The sequence below is a fragment of the Callithrix jacchus genome, chromosome 10, assembly GCF_049354715.1.
Source record: "Callithrix jacchus isolate 240 chromosome 10, calJac240_pri, whole genome shotgun sequence".
NCBI lineage: Eukaryota > Metazoa > Chordata > Mammalia > Primates > Cebidae > Callithrix > Callithrix jacchus.
The window spans coordinates 16,416,207-16,435,827 of record NC_133511.1 but is presented as its reverse complement, the minus strand read 5'-3'; the positions used below and the strand labels follow the sequence as shown (position 1 = coordinate 16,435,827).

General features: G+C 48.6%; 2 protein-coding genes and 1 long non-coding RNA gene across 7 annotated transcripts; 2 read left to right on the top strand and 1 right to left on the bottom strand.

Moving 5' to 3' along the window:
• The first annotated feature begins 375 nt into the window (after nucleotides 1–375).
• Nucleotides 376–3,876, top strand: APOA5 (apolipoprotein A5). 2 transcript variants are annotated; one of them, XM_009006850.5, is made up of 4 exons: nucleotides 376–472; nucleotides 1,072–1,128; nucleotides 1,244–1,355; nucleotides 1,862–3,876. In XM_009006850.5, the coding sequence occupies exons 2-4, from the start codon at nucleotides 1,080–1,082 to the stop codon at nucleotides 2,799–2,801; spliced, it is 1,101 nt and encodes a 366-aa protein (XP_009005098.1). In that variant the 5' UTR covers nucleotides 376–472; nucleotides 1,072–1,079; the 3' UTR covers nucleotides 2,802–3,876. The 2 variants fall into 2 exon arrangements, with proteins under 2 accessions (XP_009005098.1, XP_035120530.1); XM_035264639.3 differs by lacking the exon at nucleotides 376–472 and having other exon boundaries at nucleotides 1,069–1,128; nucleotides 1,477–3,876.
• LOC144578046 (uncharacterized) lies at nucleotides 3,425–4,986 on the bottom strand. The gene is made up of 3 exons (XR_013523067.1): nucleotides 4,835–4,986; nucleotides 4,431–4,545; nucleotides 3,425–3,563 (listed from the first exon to the last, which is right to left on the bottom strand). It is a non-coding gene; the product is annotated as an uncharacterized LOC144578046 (long non-coding RNA).
• A 163-nt stretch (nucleotides 4,987–5,149) lies between these two features.
• On the top strand, nucleotides 5,150–14,539 carry ZPR1 (ZPR1 zinc finger). Of its 4 annotated transcripts, XM_002754435.7 has the most exons (14): nucleotides 5,150–5,374; nucleotides 5,536–5,697; nucleotides 6,113–6,203; nucleotides 6,577–6,647; nucleotides 7,283–7,369; nucleotides 7,516–7,638; nucleotides 7,998–8,045; nucleotides 8,222–8,288; nucleotides 8,694–8,764; nucleotides 9,502–9,591; nucleotides 10,072–10,182; nucleotides 10,858–10,944; nucleotides 12,839–12,904; nucleotides 13,935–14,539. In XM_002754435.7, exons 1-14 carry the CDS (start codon nucleotides 5,204–5,206, stop codon nucleotides 14,067–14,069), a joined length of 1,380 nt encoding a protein of 459 aa, XP_002754481.2. In that variant the 5' UTR covers nucleotides 5,150–5,203; the 3' UTR covers nucleotides 14,070–14,539. The 4 variants fall into 4 exon arrangements, with proteins under 4 accessions (XP_002754481.2, XP_009005097.2, XP_054097599.2 ...); XM_009006849.5 differs by lacking the exon at nucleotides 8,694–8,764 and having other exon boundaries at nucleotides 8,222–8,284; XM_054241624.2 differs by lacking the exon at nucleotides 10,072–10,182.
• Nucleotides 14,540–19,621: the final 5,082 nt, after the last annotated feature.

The window sequence follows — 19,621 nt, the reverse complement described above, 5'->3', positions numbered from 1 at the left end:
CCAGTTCCTGGGGCTCATGGTCCTTGGCCCAGGTGCCTCTTGCCATCTCATCTTCACCCTGCCTAGCTTCCCTTGCTTGTTCCAGGATTATTTCACAAAGGGGACATGGGAGGTTCTTTAACTCTGTGAATACTGACTCTCCCCAGGCTGCCTGAGGACATGAGTTGTGGAGCTGTCAGGGGCTGCTCAGGCTCTGGCTGGCAGCTGGACACTGTCTCTGTCTTGCTGGCAGGGACACAGTGCCTCTGAGTAGTTGTGTAAGAAGGGGCCCTTGGCAGATAAACAGGCCCTTCTCTATTGGTGGGCCAGCCAGCAGGTCAGTGGGAAGGTTAAAGGTCACAAGGTTTGGGGAAACTGGGTGAGGAGTTCAACCCCATTCCCAGTAAAGCTTCTGGAAAACACTTCTCTACCGGGGCAGCCCCTGACACCAGGGCACTCATTAACCCTCTGGGTGCCAGAGAAAGGGCAGGAGGTAAGTGCTGGGAGGCAGCTGAGGTCAACCTCTTTTGAACCTCCACGTGGTATTTACTCAGAGCAATTGGTGCCAGGGGCTCAGGGTCCTGGAGTATAAAGCAGAATGTTTGCTCTCTGTGCCCAGATGTGAGCAGGTGAGCAGCTGGGGCAGAGGGATGGGGGTCGCAGCCCTAAGGGAGGGCATGGCAGGTGGTCTCAGTGGAGAGCCTGGGGTGGCCCCTAAGACATCCTCTTGGAGCACTTTGGCAGAGTTGCTTCTTTGCCCTCATTATGCCTCAGTTTTTCCCACCATGAAATGGGAGGGAGGGGGACAGGTGGACAGGGAGAGGTGGTAGAATGGCCTAGGGAGCTGTTCCTGGGGTCAGGGATCTTTACGAAGGGGCTAGAGCACCATGCAAGGGCACACCCTCTCCCCGTGTCTGAGGAAGACACCCCAGCCTCTTTGACTCAGGCCTCTTGAGCCCCAACAGCTCTGTGCTCCCCACCCCAAGGAAGGGTTAACAGGATTTCGGGCAGTTGTCCCTGGAGATGCCCCTGGGTCATGTCCCTTCCTCTGCTTCTTCCCCTAACCAGTCCTACCTCCACTTGCCTTCTCAGAGCAGATAATGGCAAGCATGGCTGCCATGCTCACCTGGGCTCTGGCTCTCCTCTCAGGTGGGTCTCCGGCCCTGACTTCAACGTGGGGGTGTGGGTAGGGGCTGGCCTGAGGGCCCTGTTCACCCCGGGGGGAGGAGATCCCAGGCCCTGATGACCCAGTGCCTCTCCGCAGTGTTTTCGGCCACCCAGGCACGGAAAGGCTTCTGGGACTACTTCCGCCAGACCAGCGGGGAGAAAGGCAGGATGGAGCAGATCCATCAGCAGAAGATGGCTCGTGAGCCCGCGTGAGTGCCCAGGGGAAGGGGTGTGGGCGAAGGGAGGAGACAGCTGGGCCATGCCATGATGCCCTGCCTCTGTGGCCCCTGTTGGGACAGAGGAAAGGAGCAGTGCTGGGTCTGCCCGCAGATCCCGGCCATCCTGGGCTCTTCAGCGCCCTCTGCCTGCAGCCCCCGCCTTAACAACTCTATAGCTGTCGTCCGTTTGACCACTGAGGCTCGGGACCCGGGATCGACCGGGAGGACCCCTGCTGCGGTCCCCAGAATCAAAGGATGATGTGGCGCATCCATGCTTCTTTGATCAGTGTTGTAGGTCTGGATTTGCATATGCGATGTGTTTATGCTTCGTGTGTGAGTAGTTATGACGGGCCAGGGTTAGGACAAGAGTCCCTGACTCTGGGGCCAACGCCCTGCGTCCTTGGTTCCCCTAGAGGGTCAGTGCGTGACGACTTTGGGACAAGAGAGATGATGGGGGCTAGCAGTCTGACAGCCTGGATATCTGTCCCCTTCCCCAGGAGCCTGAAAGACAGCCTTGAGCAAGACCTTAACAATATGAACAAGTTCCTGGAAAAGCTGGGGCCTCTGAGTGAGAGCGAGGCTTCTCGGCTCCCACGGGACCCGGTGGGCATGCGGCAGCAGCTGCAGGAGGAGTTGGAGGAGGTGAGGGCGCGCCTGCAGCCCTACATGGCAGAGGCGCACGAGCTGGTGGGCTGGAATTTGGAGGGCTTGCGGCAGCAGCTGAAGCCCTACACGATGAATCTGATGGAGCAGGTGGCCCTGCACATGCAGGAGCTGCAGGAGAAGTTGCGCGTGGTGGGAGAAGATACCAAGGCCCAGCTGCTGGGGGGCGTGGGCGAGGCGCGGGCTTTGCTGCAGGAACTGCAGAGCAGCGTGGTGCACCACACCGGCCGTTTCAAAGAGCTCTTCCACCCGTACGCCGAGAGCCTGGTGAGCGGCATCGGGCGCCACGTGCAGGAACTGCACCGCAGTGTGGCTCCGCACGCCCCCGCCAGCCCCGCGCGCCTCAGCCGTTGCGTGCAGGTGCTCTCCCGCAAACTCACACTCAAAGCCAAGGCTCTGCACGCAGGCATCCAACAGAACCTGGACCAGCTGCGCGAAGAGCTTAGCCGCGCCTTTGCAGGCACTGGGGTTGAGCAGGGGGCCGGCCCGGACCCCCAGATGCTCTCCGAGGAGGTGCGCCAGAGACTCCAGGCTTTCCGCCAGGACACCTACCTGCAGATCGCTGCTTTCACTCGTGCCATCGACCAGGAGACTGAGGAAGTCCAGCAGCAGCTGGCACCACCTCCACCAGGCCACAGCGCCTTTGCCCCAGAGTTTGGACAAATGGACAGTGACAAGGCCCTGAGCAAGCTGCAGGCCCGTCTGGATGACCTGTGGGAAGATATCACCTACAGCCTTCATGACCAGGGCCACAGCCATCTGGGGGAGCCCTGAGGGTCTACTTCAGGCCTATTCTCAGCTCCTTGTCTGGGGAGCCCTGACCCTGAGCCTCCAGCATGGTTTAGTCCTTGAAAGTAGCCCATTGGGTGGAGGGTGGAAGGTCCTGTGCAGGACAGGGAGGCCACCAAAGGAGCTGCTGTCTCTTGCATATCCAGCCTCCTGTGACTCCCCCATCTGGATGCATTACACTCACCAGGCTTTGCAAACCCAGCTTTCCGGTGCTCATTTGGGAATTGCAATTCTTCTTTTTTTTTAAGAGACAGGGTCTCACTATGTTGCCCAGGCTGGAGTGCAGTGGCTATTCACAGACGCGATCCCACTACTGATCAGCACGGGAGTTTTGACCTGCTCTGTTTCTGACCTGGGCCGATTCATCCCTCCTTAGGCAACCTGGTGGTCCCCTGCTCCTGGGAGGTCACCATATTGATGCCAAACTTAGTGCAGACACCCGATTGGCATTGGCCCAGAACTTCTGGGCTCAAGCGATCCTCCCACCTCAACCTCCCGAGTAGCTGGGACAACAGGCACGCACAACCATGCCTGGCAAGTTGCTCCTTTCAAGGGTGAGGGAGTCGGGAGGGAGAAAGGCACCATGCATGTGGGTGATTATCTGCAAGCCTGTTCACCATGATGCTGGAAGCCTGTGCTACTACATCCTGGAGTTTGGCTCTGGTCACTTCTGGCTGCCTGGTGGCCACTGCTACAGCTGGTCCACAGAGAGGAGCACTTGTATCCCCAGGGCTGCTGTGGCAGCTTCTGTCAGGGGAATAGAAGGGAAAAAGAGGAAAATACCATGGGAAGAAGTGTGATGGTGTCTGTATACCCCTGCTGGCTCTGATGCTGGTGGGTATGAAAGGGGCGGGGGGCAGGGCTGGGATGGGAAAGGGCAGAGACCACATTTCCTGACATAGCTCTACACCTAAATAAGGGACTGAACCCTCCAAACTGTGGGAGCTCCTTAAACCCTCTGGGGAGCATACTGTGTGCCCTTCCTATCTCCAGCCCCTCCCTCCAGACTCCCAAGCTGAAGCCTAGACTTCTGGCTCAAATGAAATAGATGTTTACGATAGAAGTTTGCCTGGTGTGACTCTCATCTGGACCATGTCTGAAAGCAGTGGCCTCACCGCTATCCCCAAAGCACACCCATCACCCACTCCATTTCCCTGCTGCTCTCTCTCATCAATCCCAGTCCAGATCTGCCAAAGGGACTCTGTCTGGGCTCTGCTTCACGGCTCCTGGCTAGACAACAGCTGTCTGTCACACTTGGCGGGAGGCTCTTCCTCTGCACCTGCACTGTTCACCAGCCTGCTCCCCACAGGACAGTGTATATGGAGTGTGGGCTGTGTCTGCAGGAGCTGTGGCCCTGAGAGTCCTGAGGTGGCCTGTCTCCTTTGTTCCTGCTGTCCTAGAGTTTGAATGGCCTCTTTTTATGCCGGACTGTCTTCTTGGGACTCCCAAACTCTGGCAGTCAGGGGCACTAATGCTCCCCATAGCTCCCCTGGGAACTGTGAAACTGGGATGTGGTGGGGGAAGTGGAAAGGGTAAGCCCCTTTCCTTTGAACTGTCCTGTCCAGCTCCCTTTCCTCCTAGCTCAGCCTGCTGCCCCAACCCAATAGCACAGACCCCACACATATGTAGGCTCGTCATGCCCGCAGGCTGGTCTTCCCTGACACCCTGGATTTTGGCAATGTTGGCAACAGAACCAGGTTGTGGCCCCAGCACCTGGAGAGAGGAAGTGCTAGAAAGGTAGAAACAAAAAAAGTGTTTTTGTTGTTGTTGTTAGGAAACTGGAAAAGCATGGGCCAAGGGGTTGGGCTATGGTGGGGATGAGGAGGTGGGAGTGAAAATGAGGACTGTGTACTTGAGGCTGGGATTGGGGAAGGTAGTGATGAGGACAGAACAGGGAGTGGGAGGAACAGAAAGGGACAGAGGGATTGAGGGACTGAGAGAGGTGAAGAAGCTGAACCACCCGGAGGGGGAACCTAGAACGCAAGCAGCATGTGGCCCAACACCGGCTCCGGGCACACCTTCTCAGGCATTCCTCAGGGACAAGCCAGGCTCCTTGTCCTCAAGGCTCTTGTAGACCGACGTGGGGACAAATAGAACCCCGTGCGGTGGAGCTATTGTGAAGAAGCAAAAAACTGCCCTGGTTCCGAGAGGCCGTCTTGGGGGAAGTGACGACTGAGTTAAGGTGGATCCGGCTGGCGATGGAAGGTTCGAGCCATATAAACCCGGGAACCAGGAGCCCTTGGCTACACTGTTCCCCGAGGGCCCCGAGTCTGCGGCTTCTTTAAGAAGGGAGGCGGGGGTGGTGGCAGCTGGCGGAAGTGACGAAGAGGGCTGGGGCCGCCAGCAGCGGAAGTCGGAAGCCGGGGTCTCAACTGCGCGTGGTGGCGATGGCAGCTAGCGGGGCTGTGGAACCGGGGCCCCCGGGGGCTGCCGTCGCCCCATCGCCCGTTCTGGTACCGCCGTCCGCCCCGAGTCACCTGTTCCGGCCCATCAGCGCCGAGGACGAGGAGCAGCAGCCCACCGAAATCGAGTCGCTGTGCATGAACTGTTACCGCAATGTGAGGCGGGGGCGCGGCCGCCGTCGGCGGGAGGGTAGGGCTTGGGCCGGGACTAGCAGGGGGTTGGACCCGGCCGGGGACCCCGAGGCGCGCCCGGAGATAGTAGGGCGGGAAATAGGAGTTTCACTGATTCTTTCCTTCGTTGCCTTCTATTTCGCCAGGGCATGACGCGACTCCTGCTCACCAAGATTCCATTCTTCAGAGAAATAATCGTGAGCTCCTTTTCCTGTGAGCACTGTGGCTGGAACAACACGGAGATCCAGTCGGCAGGCAGGATCCAGGACCAGGGAGTGCGCTACACTTTGACAGTCAGGACTCTGGAGGTGAGAGGACCTCAGAGCAGGTGCCTCAGTATTCTAGAGGGCGCTTGGAGACTGGGGTCAGAGCTCGGGTCCAGGCGGTCGGAACTTAAATCCCCCATGTCTCCTAGTCTTAGTTTCTTTTGTAAAATGTTGCTGGTGCTGTCACCAGCTCAAGCGAGATAAGATTTGTGGAAATGCTGTGTAAATGTTGTCTGAGTATATGATGTGAGCAGTAGTTGTTATGAATAGTATTTTCACCATTTGGACAGCCTGGCTCACACCACCTGTACTATTTGAAAGGAGCAGTCTGGACCCTGTGGAGTGGAGAGAGAGAGAGACAGCCGGGCTGGGGTCTGATGGAGGGGGACAGTCTGGTTATTGCTTGGAGAACGTGTTCTGCATCCTCTTTGTACTGAACATTTAACTTTCTGCCCAGGACATGAACAGAGAAGTGGTGAAGACTGACTCTGCTACCACAAGGATTCCTGAGCTAGATTTTGAAATTCCTGCCTTTAGCCAGAAAGGAGGTGAGTTTAAGATCAGAATATTTGGGCTGTTCACATGCCGCTAGAATCTTACCCTCTTTCTTGCAAACCCCCTGGTGCCAGGTCTGATGGTTTGTGTGTGGGTTCCAGCATGTAATCATTGTGATCCTCACTGGTTGCTCATGAGTGGAAACAGCTGGAAATGATAGAAAGTAATGGTAAGCCCATAGCATGCTTATTATGGAGTTTTAGCATTGCTATTATCAGACATGAATGGAAGCTTGCACCTGACCTTCTCATTTTACAGATGAGGAAATAAAGCCCAGAGAGTTCAAGTGACTTGCCCAGGGTCATACAGGCACTTAATTAGAGAGCTAAGGCCAAGACACACTTGTCTTTTGTTCTTGTTCACAAGCTCTGACCACTGTTGAAGGATTGATCACCCGTGCTATCTCTGGCCTGGAGCAGGACCAGCCTGCACGAAGGGTAAGCTGGGGTTTTCTGATTGCAGCAGCTCAAGGAATAGTTGTTTATATGTGTCTGAATAGTGTCTCATGTGGCTGAATAGTCTCTGACTAAATGTTGGAGAACTTTTAGGGTGAGCATATGGTGGTGCTGCTAGGATGTTGCATATGTTGTAATTCTTGTCTTTTCTCCTTCCCTCCCCCGGTATATATTCAGGTCTCATCAGACAGACAGTGTAACGTTACCTCTGAAGAGCCTTTCCTAATCCCCTTGGGTTATCTGTGTTTCTTGAGTATTCCATTGCAACTTAGAATTATGATGACAGAAGTAATATACTATAACTTCATCTTTAGTTATTTGTCTCCTTAACTGGCTGGGGAGCCCCATGAGAGGACTGATATATTTACTGTCATATATCTAACCTGGCATGAATGCCTGGGCTAAATGGTTGAATGAGTGAGAAAAATGAGGCTTACCTGTCACCACCCATCAACTTCAGCCTTGTTTGCTACATCTCATTGTGAAGCCTGAGTCACTGTGTTTCCACTCACACTGAGACAGGTGGTGACTTCCTAATGGAAATAACATGGGCATGACAAGGGGCAGGGCATAAGGCATCCCACCAGGGCTGATGCTTTACTCTCTGTTCATGGCAGGCAAACAAAGATGCCACAGCTGAAAGAATTGATGAGTTCATTGTCAAACTGAAGGAGCTAAAGCAAGTAACCTCTCCTTTTACTCTGGTGAGTGTTAAGAGACTGGAGGTGCCCTTGATTAGGGGAGGCGGGACCATTAAGACCGCTGGGATTTTCCACTGTGGTCTGATGGTAGGTGATGTAGGATTGTTTGATTTCCTGTTGCAGTGACCCTCTCTTCACCCATTTGTTAGATCATCGATGATCCCTCGGGGAACAGCTTTGTGGAAAACCCACATGCTCCTCAAAAAGATGATGCCCTGGTGATCACATACTACAGCCGGACCCGACAGCAGGAAGAGATGCTGGGGCTCCAAGTAAGTGGACTGAAGGATCCAGAGAATGCTCTGGAATTATCATGTACTCTGGATTGTTTGGAGTCAGTGGGAACTGATTTTGCTGCTGCTGCTCTTTGTGCCCTGTCTCAGCTTGTTTGTGCTTCTCATCTTGCTCATGTCCAGGACTTGGGTAAGTGGCACAGAAAGGATGGCAGTGACTGTGAATCTGCCTTAAGCTCTGTTCTTGCCTTGGTTGGGGCTATACTTTCTGGTTTCTTTAACGGATGAGATGGCACCTGACATAAGTGAGCCAGAGCATTTTCTCCCACTCCAGGTCGGGGTGTTGGGGATACTGAGGTATACCTGCCAGCTTGTGATGTGCATCTTTCTTATTTTAGGCAGAAGCACCAGCAGAGAAGCCAGAAGAGGAAGATCTCAGAAATGAAGTGAGTCACATTGGCTACTGGTGAGGAAGGAGCAGAGTTATGGGCTGAGACTGATGCTGTTCAGTGTCTGTCTTCTTGCCACCAACACAGATGAGCACCAGCATACCAACTGAGTGTCATCAGTCTAAATATCCCATCTGGGAGGGCTCACCCTTTGTCCCCATATTGTGTTCCAGGTGCTCCAGTTCAACACGAACTGCCCAGAATGCAATGCCCCCGCCCAGACTAACATGAAGCTAGTACGTATCTTTTGCCAAGCAGTTGGGTTGCTCTTCATCTGACTCAGGCATAAAGATTATAATCAGGTTGGGAGCATCCCTTTTAAGGAAAGCATGTGCTGTATACCCAGTGATAAGGAGGATATTGTCTTTGATTAGACTGTGTACCTTGGCTTTTGGGTTCAAAGAGAAACTTAGGCCATGGTCTCTAGACTGTGTGTGGTGTGGTCTGAGCCATGCCTTGAAACATGTGAACAGCGATCACCAGGGGCTGGGAACTTGTCCTTTTCCGGAGGACTCTGGACTGCCTCTTGTGAATATTTCCAGCATTTCTGGGACCAGCATTTCTTTGTGTGGGGTTTGGCTTTGTTTTTCTTCAGATGGTGGTCTTGTTCTCCTTGGAGTAGATTTCCTTAACTCCATTTTCCAGAAATCCCTCACTTTAAGGAGGTTATCATCATGGCTACCAACTGTGAGAACTGCGGGCATCGGACCAATGAGGTGGGTGGGCACCATTATTTGGGAAGAAGAGTAGCTTAAGGGTAATCCGCTTTTAACTACCCCTAAGTCTGCTTCAGGACTCTGGCAGCAGGTGTGGAGCAGGTTGGGTCTTTTTCTTAGGTCTAGTGTAGGGTGAGGAGCCCTTGAAGGAAGGGGATATTAGCCTAGAGAAGAAAAGTTAGAGATTCCATAACTTGTTTAAGACATATTAAGGGTTGATTACATGGAAGACCCACTCCTTAGAGGTGTGGAAGTTCAGGGAGGCTGATTTTGATTTCACAATGAAGAACCTAACAGAGCTGTCTGAAAATAGAATGGGCTGCCTTGGAGGATTATAAATTCCCTTTCCCTGAGTGTATCTGAGTATAAGGTAATTAAATTCTTAAACCAGACTATTATAAAGGAGATCCACACACTGGATGCAGTGGATGAAAGGACTGGATAAATGCTTAAAACTCTTTCAACCCCAAGAGTCAGTTTTTTTGTTTTTTGTTTTTTTAGGGTAAATTCAGAGTTTGTTGGCAATTTGTGATAAGTTTTGGCATGTTACCGGGGTTGGGCACTGCTCCTGGCCAGCTCTTGTTTTTTTTGGTTTAGATGGCTGCTGTTTAGGAGGCTCTGTCTTTGGTAGCTATTAGTGGGCCTAACTGATTGGAGGTCCAAGCCTACATTCCAAGTTTCCTGGGTACCAAGTGAGGCTCGGGGTCTTCTCTCTGTTTCTCCTGTTACCTATGCAGGTGAAATCTGGAGGAGCAGTAGAAGCCTTGGGCACCAGGATTACCCTTCACATCACAGATCCCTCAGATATGACCAGAGACCTCCTCAAGGTAACAGTCTGCTTGGGAAAGTGTCCTCCTAAGTTAGATAAGCTATCTCTATCTAGGGGAAGCTGTGTTTTAGAAATAATGTTCAGGGATATGAGATATCTCCTTCCCTGGCTTTGAGCACCCCCGAGCAGAGGGGTTTCATTCAAGGTTGGAATTGCAGATTTAGAAGGTGGCCTGTTAGCTCTTTCTGTTGACTTGGCAGCTTTTTGGCTTCAGTGTCTATCTGGACTCTCTTCTCTGTCCCCTAATGAGAGGATACCTGACAGCTTGAAGCTATGACTGAGTTTCCCTTTATTAAGTTGGATCTATTCTCGTGGTTCAGATGGATGGGAGTGAGTCTCAAACTTTAACAAGGGAGTCAGAGAAAACTGGGACAGCTGTCCTTGTCCCTAGTCTATCACTGCTGGTATTAACTGGGCAGGAGGCCTCTTGTTGCCTTTTTTTACTTCTGACCTAAAGCTTAAACGTCTCATCTCACAGTCTGAGACTTGCAGTGTGGAAATCCCAGAGCTAGAATTTGAACTGGGAATGGCCGTCCTCGGCGGCAAGTTCACCACACTGGAAGGGCTGCTGAAAGACATCCGGGAACTGGTGAGTCACTTGAGTAGAGTGGGAACCACCTTTGAGCAGTTTGGCTGTGTGAAAAGGGACTGAACAACTTCAGACACCCTAGTTTCCGATGCTGGTAACTGTGGGTTTCTTTGCCTTAAGGCTGGTTTAAGAGACTTACATATTATTTTGGATTGTGAAGATAAGTGTGTGGGAAATGTTGAATGGAAATTCCAGGCCTAACTTTGGGACTTTCTAGTTATTTTCTGGTCTTGGATAAGTCATTTATTTTACTGTAAATTTAGGGGATGCGGGTCCTTCTAGCACCTAGAACTTCCCAACATAAAAAAACATACATGTGTGTGTCGACTTGGCCCAAATATTTATCTTCCTGATGAAGTATTTCACATGACACTCTGTTGGGCATTTTGTGTTTGTAAATTGTACTTTTTCTTTGCATTTCTTCTCCAAATTAGGATTAGAGATTATATTCTAAGAACATGTTTCCTGCTGTCGTTTTACATTGCCAGTTTTGTTATCTTGGCACATTATCCCATAGACTCCTCGGAGTGACTGCTTTGGTCAGAAAGGTGGTGTGGACTAAATGGAAACAAAGTTTCTCTGATTGGGCATCCACTGTACCCCCTGCCTAGTTTATGGTCAGGCCTAACAAACATAAAGCCAGTGTTCACACAATTTGGATGTCATTTATTGCAGGTGACCAAAAACCCTTTCACACTGGGCGACAGTTCCAGTCCTGGCCAGACAGAGAAACTGCAGGAGTTTCGCCAGAAGATGGACCAGGTAAGAGGTCGCTGGCCAGTCAGTACTTGGAGTCCTGGGGCTCCAGTGAACAAGAGGCTGCATGCTCATGTCTTGCCACTTTTTGAACATCTAACCATCATGTTGGGGATTCTTCTGGTTCCCTATATTCCATGTCTTCTTTCTTATTTTTCACCCTTATTTTGTTAGAGCATCTTTTCCAGTAACTTCCCAGGAAAAAGTGCATGGGAAATAAAATTTCTGGGACCTTTCATGTTTGAACATTTCTGCTACCACACTGGAGTGACTATTGGCTGGTAATAGGATTCTAGGATAGAAATAATTTTTTACCGGCGGGCGCTGTGGCTCATGCCTGTAATCCCAGCACTTTGGGAGGCTGAGGTGGGTGGATCATGAGGTCAAGAGATCGAGACCATCCTGGTCAACATGGTGAAGCCCCGTCTTTACTAAAAATGCAAAAAATTAGCTGGGCATGGTGGCGTGTGCCTGTAATCCCAGCTACTCAGGAGGCTGAGGTAGGAGAATTGCTTGAACCCAGGAGGCGGAGGTTGCAGTGAGCCGAGATCGCACCATTGTACTCCAGCCTGGGTAACAAGAGCAAAACTCCGTCTCAAAAAAAAAAAAAAAAAAAAGAAAGAATTTTTTTACCAGAATTTTGAAGACAGTTTGGTGAAGACATTGCACTGCTGTCTTCCAGTTTGGCTGTTGAGAAGTCTGAAGCCATTTTTACTCCTGGTCTTTTGTATGTCACCTAGTCTTGTGATCTCTTTGTCTCCTTTGATGTGGAAGTTTAGGATGTGCCTTGGTGTGGGTCAGTGTTCACCCACCGGGCTAAGTATTTGGTGCATCTGTGGATCTTTTCAGTTTGGAAAACTCATGTGGTTCAGTTCTAGGAAGCTTTCATGAGTTATTCTATTGAGGATTGTCTTTTTTCTGTTATTTCTGAAAACTCCTGGGTTTTAGATATTAGACTCACTTGTCTGGTCTTCTATAATTGACTTTTTTTTGGTCCTATTTTTAGTTTCTTGGTTTTTTTTTTTTTTTTGTTCTACTTTGGGAGATTCCCTCAACTTTATTTTCCAACCCTTCAATTGAGGTTTTCATTTCCACTAAAATTTTTATTTTCCAAAGAGCTTTTAAAAAAATAGCATCCTGTCTTAAGGATGTAGTATTTTTTCTTCTTGAGGATTATTATTATGGTTTTTTAAAAATTTTTTCAGCATGCAGTTTATATAGTACTTCTTGAATACTGATGTTGGATTTTTTTTGACATTTTATTCTCCTTGCATCCGATTTTTTTCCCCCATTTAATTTCCCATCTTTCAGTTTTAAGGGCTTTGCTAGATGTCTGATAATCATTGATTGTCTTCTTACAAGTAGAGACCTAAAGATCTGAGCACGGTGAGCCTCGTTGACGTGGGGCTTAATGCAGGGGGATTTAGCTTAGCCATTTTGTTGAGGTGGCCTCCAATGCCAGAATTGTTAGGTATTTCCTCTTGGGCTGGTCAGATTTCTCTCATCCCCTCAGTGGCTATTCCATTTCCTGGCCTGAGGGTAAAGGCTTGTCTGGCAGTGTTCTGAGAGCTACGGGGAAGGGCTGGGGTGTGTATGTATTCTGTTTCCCATAAGCTTACATTCATTTAACCTCCTTGTTCTTGATTGCTTTCCCTCTACTCTCAACTGGGCCAGCACCCTTCAGTCCACAGGTTGCTGATGTTAGGTTTTCTCACCAGTTCTTATTTTAGATCCTTTCCATTTGACTTTTAGAGCTACCTAATTTCACCAATTCTTAAAACTTTTGGGGATTCTGTAATATAAACTGGGTTGGTTCTTGTCTGGCAGACGTGGCTCCCCCCCTCCTTTTCTTTAACCGGGTTATGTAAAGTTCACTTGCTGTGTTCTCGCTCTCCTTTAGATTATCGACGGTGATGTGAGGGCCCACTTGATTATGGATGACCCAGCAGGAAACAGTTACTTGCAGGTGTAGTAGACCTGGTCTGATGTTTCATAGAGACACATGTTCTGATCTTCCTTGAATATGTGTCATTTCCTTAGAAACCGAAAGACTTGATTCCAAATGGACTGCTTTTTACTGAGGAGGCAGAAATTAGAAGATACGTAAGGGAGAAAACAGGAGGGTGTGGGAGAGGATTTTTTTTTTTTAAGTGTATATAAAGAAGGAAAAAAAGGATACTCTGAGGCTTCTTTTTTCCTATAGTCTAACTCTTGTCTCCAGTTCTGGAGTTTTCATTTTGCAAATGTGATTATGGAGTGATGAGAAATGGTGCCTTGTCCAGAGGCCAAGGAAGGAAACTGAGAAGCTTTAAAAGTTGGCTGGGGAGATAGTCTGGTGATTGAGGGACCTTGAACATTTATGGAATACTTATCATGGGTCAGGCAAAATTCTTGTGAGTTCTTTCCAAGATTAAGACCATTGCCACATGTTTCATAAGAAGGTGCAGATGTGGGCCGGGCGCGGTGGCTCAAGCCTGTAATCCCAGCACTTTGGGAGGCCGAGGCGGGTGAATCACGAGGTCAAGAGATCGAGACCATTCTAGTCAACATGGTGAAACCCCGTCTCTACTAAAAATACAGAAAAATTAGCTGGGCACGGTGGTGCGTGCCTGTAATCCCAGCTACTCAGGAGGCTGAGGCAGGAGAATTGCCTGAACCCAGGAGGCGGAGGTTGTGGTGAGCGGAGATCGCGCCATTGCACTCCAGCCTGGGCAACAAGAGCGAAACTCTGTCTCAAAAAAAGACGGTGCAGATGTAACAAAATAAGATGTAACAATCAGGATTGTTCCCTGATTCTGGGGCTGGGCTTTTCCACCCCTGGTTCTTGTGGGCGCTGTTGCTACCCTCTAGTTCCGTCTAGCCATGGGAAATTGGAAGCCAATAAATAGAAGAAAAAAACCAAAAGTCATTAAGTTCTTGTGAAAGTGGGAGTTGGAAGCTCCCTGCAGGGAGGGAAGTGACACGGCGGCACTGATTATTTGTCCTTGACCTTGCAGAATGTGTATGCACCTGAAGATGATCCTGAGATGACGGTGGAGCGTTACAAGCGCACTTTTGACCAAAATGAGGAGCTAGGGCTCAATGACATGAAGACAGAGGGCTATGAGGCAGGCCTGGCTCCACAACGGTAGCAGTGGGTGGGTCAAGAGCCAGCCTCCAGCACTGCTCATTCTGCAGGTTATTTATTAGTATTAGAAGGCTGGGAGTGCCCTCCCCACCAGCCCTTGCCCATGGTGGGAAGGACATCCTGGTCTGAATCAGAGATCTAGGCACACTTTCTAAACAGCTTGTGATGCAAATGCGAGCCTATTGTGTTATTTGACCTTATTTTGGAGGTTTTGAATTGACCTAGGAAGAAACCCAGAAATGAACCAGGGGTATGTCATGATCACTTTTTTCATAGCAGGTCTTTATCCTCCCTCCACGTAATGCTCTGTCCTCTTAAGGTTGGAACTTTGAAGTTGGAATAAATTTACACCTGGAGTTTGGTTGTCAGTTCTGAATATTGTGAAATACTGACTTTGAACAGGAAAGGAGTCTCCTGAGGGGAGACCAAGTCAGCACAAGTGAAGGAGGTACCATTAAAATGATGACTTTCAAACTGGCGTCTGTATTGGCTCTATCCTTGTTTGATATCATGCTGTTAGAATTCAGCCTCCTAAAGAAAATTTTCCTGTGTGTCCACTGTAATTTGGGGATTGCAGCTGGCATTTAATTCATTCCTGCAACAGATGGTTGCTTGTCTACTTGATGCCAAGCACACTACAGAACAGAGGACATCATACATCTCTTTTATGGAACTTTAGTGGGGAAAAATGACAACAAACAGATCAGGAAAACAGTACACGGAGGAATGTAAAGCAGAGAAGGGGGCTGGTTGTGCAAAGAAAGGGGAAGTAGGGAAGATCTTCTGAACAAGAAGGTGATCATTTGACATTTGGGCAGAGCTGAGGAGGTCAGGGAGTGAGCTGTGTGGGTAGCTGGGGGAAGAGATTTCCCGGCAGAGGAACTGCCAATGCAAGAGCTGTGAGGTTAGAGCCAGTGGGGTTATCTGACTAGTTAGCCCCACTCTCAGTTACAAATGGCAAAACACGTTCAACCAGAGAGACAGGAGGCCATCTGCAGTTGTTCTGAAGGTTAAGGACCAGTGCACTCTGCTGCCCAGGCCCTGGACTTGCTAGCTGGTGCTCTTTGCACTGTAGTCTGCTGCCTTTCACAAACACAAGGTGACTCCTGCAGTTCAGACTGCAGGGTATTTGGTCAATAAAGACCGGTGCATTGGTCGTCATTAAGATAACATCTTTTAATTAAGATATTATCATAAACCTTACTGTGTTGTGTTGCAAACTTAACTCTGAAGAATGATTTAGAGATGACTTAGCAATCAGACATCTACTCTCACTGCTCTATTAAACTATTCTCAAAGGTCACAAGTGATTTTCCACTTGGGAAATGTTACCTCTTTCTGTCACATTTGATAGTGGACCATCTCTTCTTAACCCTTCTCTTGGCTCTCCATACCCTTGGTTTTTCCTTCACTTTGAATCTTATTTGGACACTCTGCCTCCTCCCTTTTCCTGAATTATATTTGTTTCCAAGAGTTATGCTTTCAGATATCTCTCCATATCAGATTCTTTGGCATCTTACTATCGTGGGACTAACTCCCAGACCTGTATCTCTAATTTCTGTAAGTGAGGGTGGGAGTAAGATGTTTGGAGACTCAGGTTAGCAAATGAGTCATTCAAACTATAAAGCTTCAGTGCTTTTAGTAATCTTACAGGCAACTATTCCACCCTAAGAGATTAGCTCAGCCAGGCACAGTAGCTCACACCTGTAATCCCAGCACTTGGAGGCTGAGGCGGGTGGATCATGAGGTTAGGAGTTTGAGACCAGCCTGACCAACATGGTGAAACCCTGTCTCTACTAAAAATAAAAAAAATTAGCCAGGCATGGTGGTGCACACCTATAATCCCAGCTACTTGGGAGGCTGAGGCAGGAGAATCACTTGAACCTGGGAGGAGGCGGAGGTTGCAGTGAGTGAGCTAAGATCGTGCCACTGCACTCCAGCCTGGGCAACAGAGTGAGACTCTGTCTCAAAAAAGAGATTATCTCTAGATATGTTTCCAGCTGAATTGGGAATCTAAGTTTACCAGACAACCCTTCATTTGGTCTCTTAGGTAGACTTCCCCATAGTGTGGGTGTGCTCTGTTAAGATAAACCCCACTCTCAGGTTCATTTTCCACTGTGAAGGAAAAAAAAATGGCACTCCGGCTTATTGCCGAATCTGTTGTGAGTTTGGTTGATGCAAGGCAGTCTCAGAATTCACCAAGTTCCTGGGAAATGACCTGAGTCTCTGAACTTGCAAAGACTGAGGACCAGGTACCAGACCAATATAACCCAACTAAGGCACTTCCTGCCCTTTGATGACAAGGCATTCTTCAGTTTCATACCCTTTTCTTGAAGCATCGCTCAGCTCCTTTTTCATTTCATAAAGTGTGTCAGGATGGGAGCTTACATTTAGTTAACTGAGTCTTGCTCCACAGCCCCTAGCATATGACACATGGTGAGTAAAATCTGTTAAAATTGTCCAACCTAGATCAAAGCCTATGAGGACACGAGGGATAACATCTGTAGGTAATAAGGCATGGAAAGGGTCTTGCTTTAAGGCCAGGGCAGGTGAGACAGTCAAAAGTGCCAGGCCAAGAACATGCAGATTGTTTCACAGCCACAAAACTAAAATTTAAGTGGAAAGTTTTGTGATTGTGTTAAAAAAAGAAAGTGGGCCGGGCGCGGTGGCTCAAGCCTGTAATCCCAGCACTTTGGGAGGCCGAGGCGGGTGGATCACGAGGTCAAGATATCGAGACCATCCTGGTCAACATGGTGAAACCCCGTCTCTACTAAAGGTACAAAAAATTAGCTGGGCATGGTGGCGCGTGCATGTAATCCCAGCTACTCAGGAGGCTGAGGCAGGAGAATTGCCTGAACCCAGGAGGCAGAGGTTGTGGTGAGCCGAGATCGCGCCATTGCACTCCAGCCTGGGCAACAAGAGCGAAACTCCGTCTTAAAAAAAAAAAAAAAAAAAAAAAAAAAAAGTGGTTTTTGTGTGAGGGCACACCTCTCGCTTTCATGGTTCAAATATGTGAAATGCAGCCATGTTGTCATTAGACCTGTGGATGAACATACAGGTAAGTACTGAATATACATCTGTGTGGAGCTGAGTGAGTGGAGGAGGTGAGGTGAGTCCTGGGAGCAAGTATGAAGGGCACTTGACTTGGCCAACAGAAAGCTAATGATTTTAATGATGGCAACACTTGGCCATGCGAGGTGGTTCTCGCCTGTAATCCCAGCACTTTGGGAGGCCGTGGCGGGTGGATCACCTGAGGTCGGGAGTTCCGAGACTAGCCTGACCAACGTGGAGAAACTCTGTCTCTACTAAAAATACAAAATTAGCCGGGTGTGGTTGCGCATGCCTGTAATCCTAGCTTCTCAGGAGGCTGAGGCAGGAGAATCTCTTGAACCCAGGAGGCGGAGGTTGTGGTGAGCCAAAGATTGCACCATTGCACTCCAGCCTCGGCAACAGCACTGAAACTGTCTCAAAAAAAAAAAAAAAAAAAAAAGGCAACCCTTTTTTGTTCTAATGTCAGTGTATTTCCTTCTTTGTATACCTATAGTATGTGCCTGATGCCCACTGCAGAGAATGGTGCCTCTGCTTACATTTAGGGCAGTGGTGGTTAAGACTACTTGGCTTTATTCTTATTAAAAACATTTTTTACACATTTCTTTTTAAGGCAAATGGCAGTGTTTCCAATGGTGAAGAGAAAAAAAGCTACTGCTTATTTTGTGTGTTCACCTCGGAGTTTAGTATTGGTACTTCCAATACTTGTTTTCCTATTCTGTAAAAGGGGGATAATTGGGGCTTCGTAGAGTTTTTGTAAGAATTAAATGAGTTAATGGTGAAGTGCTTTTGTATATACTTTCTCTCATACTATCCTCACAAAAATTCTAAAGTGTTTATTTCTGCATTAACTGATTTTTGGGAAGAGGCACCTATCAATAAACAAAATTATCCCCATTTTACAGGTGACAAAACAGCCTCAGAGAGGCTAGGTAATTTCCAGAAGGAAGTAAAGCTTTTTTTTTTGTTTGAGGTGGAGTTTCCCTGTTTCCCAGGCTGAAGTGCAGTGACCAGATCTTGACTCACCACAATCTCTGCCTCCTAGGTTCAAGTGATTCTTCTGCCTCAGCCTCCCGAGCAGCTGGGACTACAGGTGCACACCAGCATGCCCAGCTAATTTTTGTATTTTTAGTGGAGACGGGGTTTAACTATGTTGGTCACGCTGGTCTCGAACTCCCGACATTGTGATCTGCCTGCCTCAGCCTCCCAAAGTGCTGGGATTACAGGTGTGAGCCACCATCCCTAGCTGGAAGTAGAGCTTCTAAGAGGAGGTGTCAAACTCAGGCCAACCAGACTCTGAAAACTGAGCTCTGAAGATTTTGAGCTCAACCCCACAATTACTGCATAGCATCTAATCCGGCTTAACTGCCCTGCAGGGTAGGGTGGAGACACTTGGGTCTTGTCAGGCTAAGGGACTGGGTAGGATGGGTAGTGGTGGAATTGAGGAAGACAAGTGGGAAGATGGGTGGGCGGAAGTTGAGAGGGCTATATTGGCAGTCTTCACTGGAGCAGGAGTGTGAGGCTTTCTGAATGCCTGCTGACACCAGGGTGGGGCAGGGCTGTGCAGTACAGTTTAAGATACACCAAACTGGACTAGAAGCCAAGGCAGGGTTGTGTATGGGGTACCCCTAGGGCCCTCCAGCTAGCGAAGCCCTATCCTCTCAATCCAGTGTCCTTGTGTCACAAGCCCTCAGAGACCCAACCTGCTTTCCTTTCTGGAACCGTGCTGCAACCACTCACCATGGCCCACTGGGTAAAAATTCATGCTTCAAGACTGTGATCCCCAAGCCTATTTTGTATTATTTGAGTAAAGAATTTTTAAAACACGTATCCCAACATACGTATATTTATTTATAAAGTAAAACTATGCCTGCTTGACTAATATATTAAAACTGAGCTTTTTGGCTCTTGGTCCAAGAAACTATTGTCTGCACTTCTGTTGTGCATAGTATCCACAAATTCTGTCAGAAGGCTGTGATTTCAGTAACACTAAAACTTCTCTCTCAAATGGTACAAATATCCAGTTTAAAGGCAAGTTCCTGGGATCTAATGTACAACATGCTGACTGTACTAATCATTCCTATTGTTTATTTGAAATTTGCTAAGGCAGATTTGCTTAAGTGCCCCCCCCAAGTAGTACATAAGTAAGTCTAGTAAAGGATGTTTTAATTAATTCGATTTTGGTAATCATTACACAATGTGTACGTATACCCAATCATCACACCGTACACTTTGAATACATAGAATTTTTATTTGACAAATAACCTCATAAGGCTGGGGAAAAACGATAAAAAAGTGACAAAAATCTAACATGATGAGGTAAAAAGATGTTATATTTCAAGAAATTTGGATGGCCTCTTGCACCCCACTTTGCTAGCCTCTACTCCCGAGTCATGTTCTGGCCATGTGAAGTTGAACAGCTTCCTTAATCCTGCCAACTTTCAGTCCCTATTTGTAAAATATGGCAATGAAACAATTTGAGAATTGTGAGGATTAAATAAGTTAATT

Excerpts from the sequence above, each read along its gene's own strand:
- APOA5 (XM_035264639.3), top strand. The coding sequence starts at position 1,620 with ATGATGTGGCGCATCCATGCTTCTTTGATCAGTGTTGTAGGTCTGGAT.
- ZPR1 (XM_002754435.7), top strand. The coding sequence starts at position 5,204 with ATGGCAGCTAGCGGGGCTGTGGAACCGGGGCCCCCGGGGGCTGCCGTC. Across the intron at positions 10,183-10,857 it reads TGAAAGACATCCGGGAACTG|GTGACCAAAAACCCTTTCAC; the intron begins GTGAGTCACTTG and ends CATTTATTGCAG. Across the intron at positions 10,945-12,838 it reads TTCGCCAGAAGATGGACCAG|ATTATCGACGGTGATGTGAG; the intron begins GTAAGAGGTCGC and ends GCTCTCCTTTAG.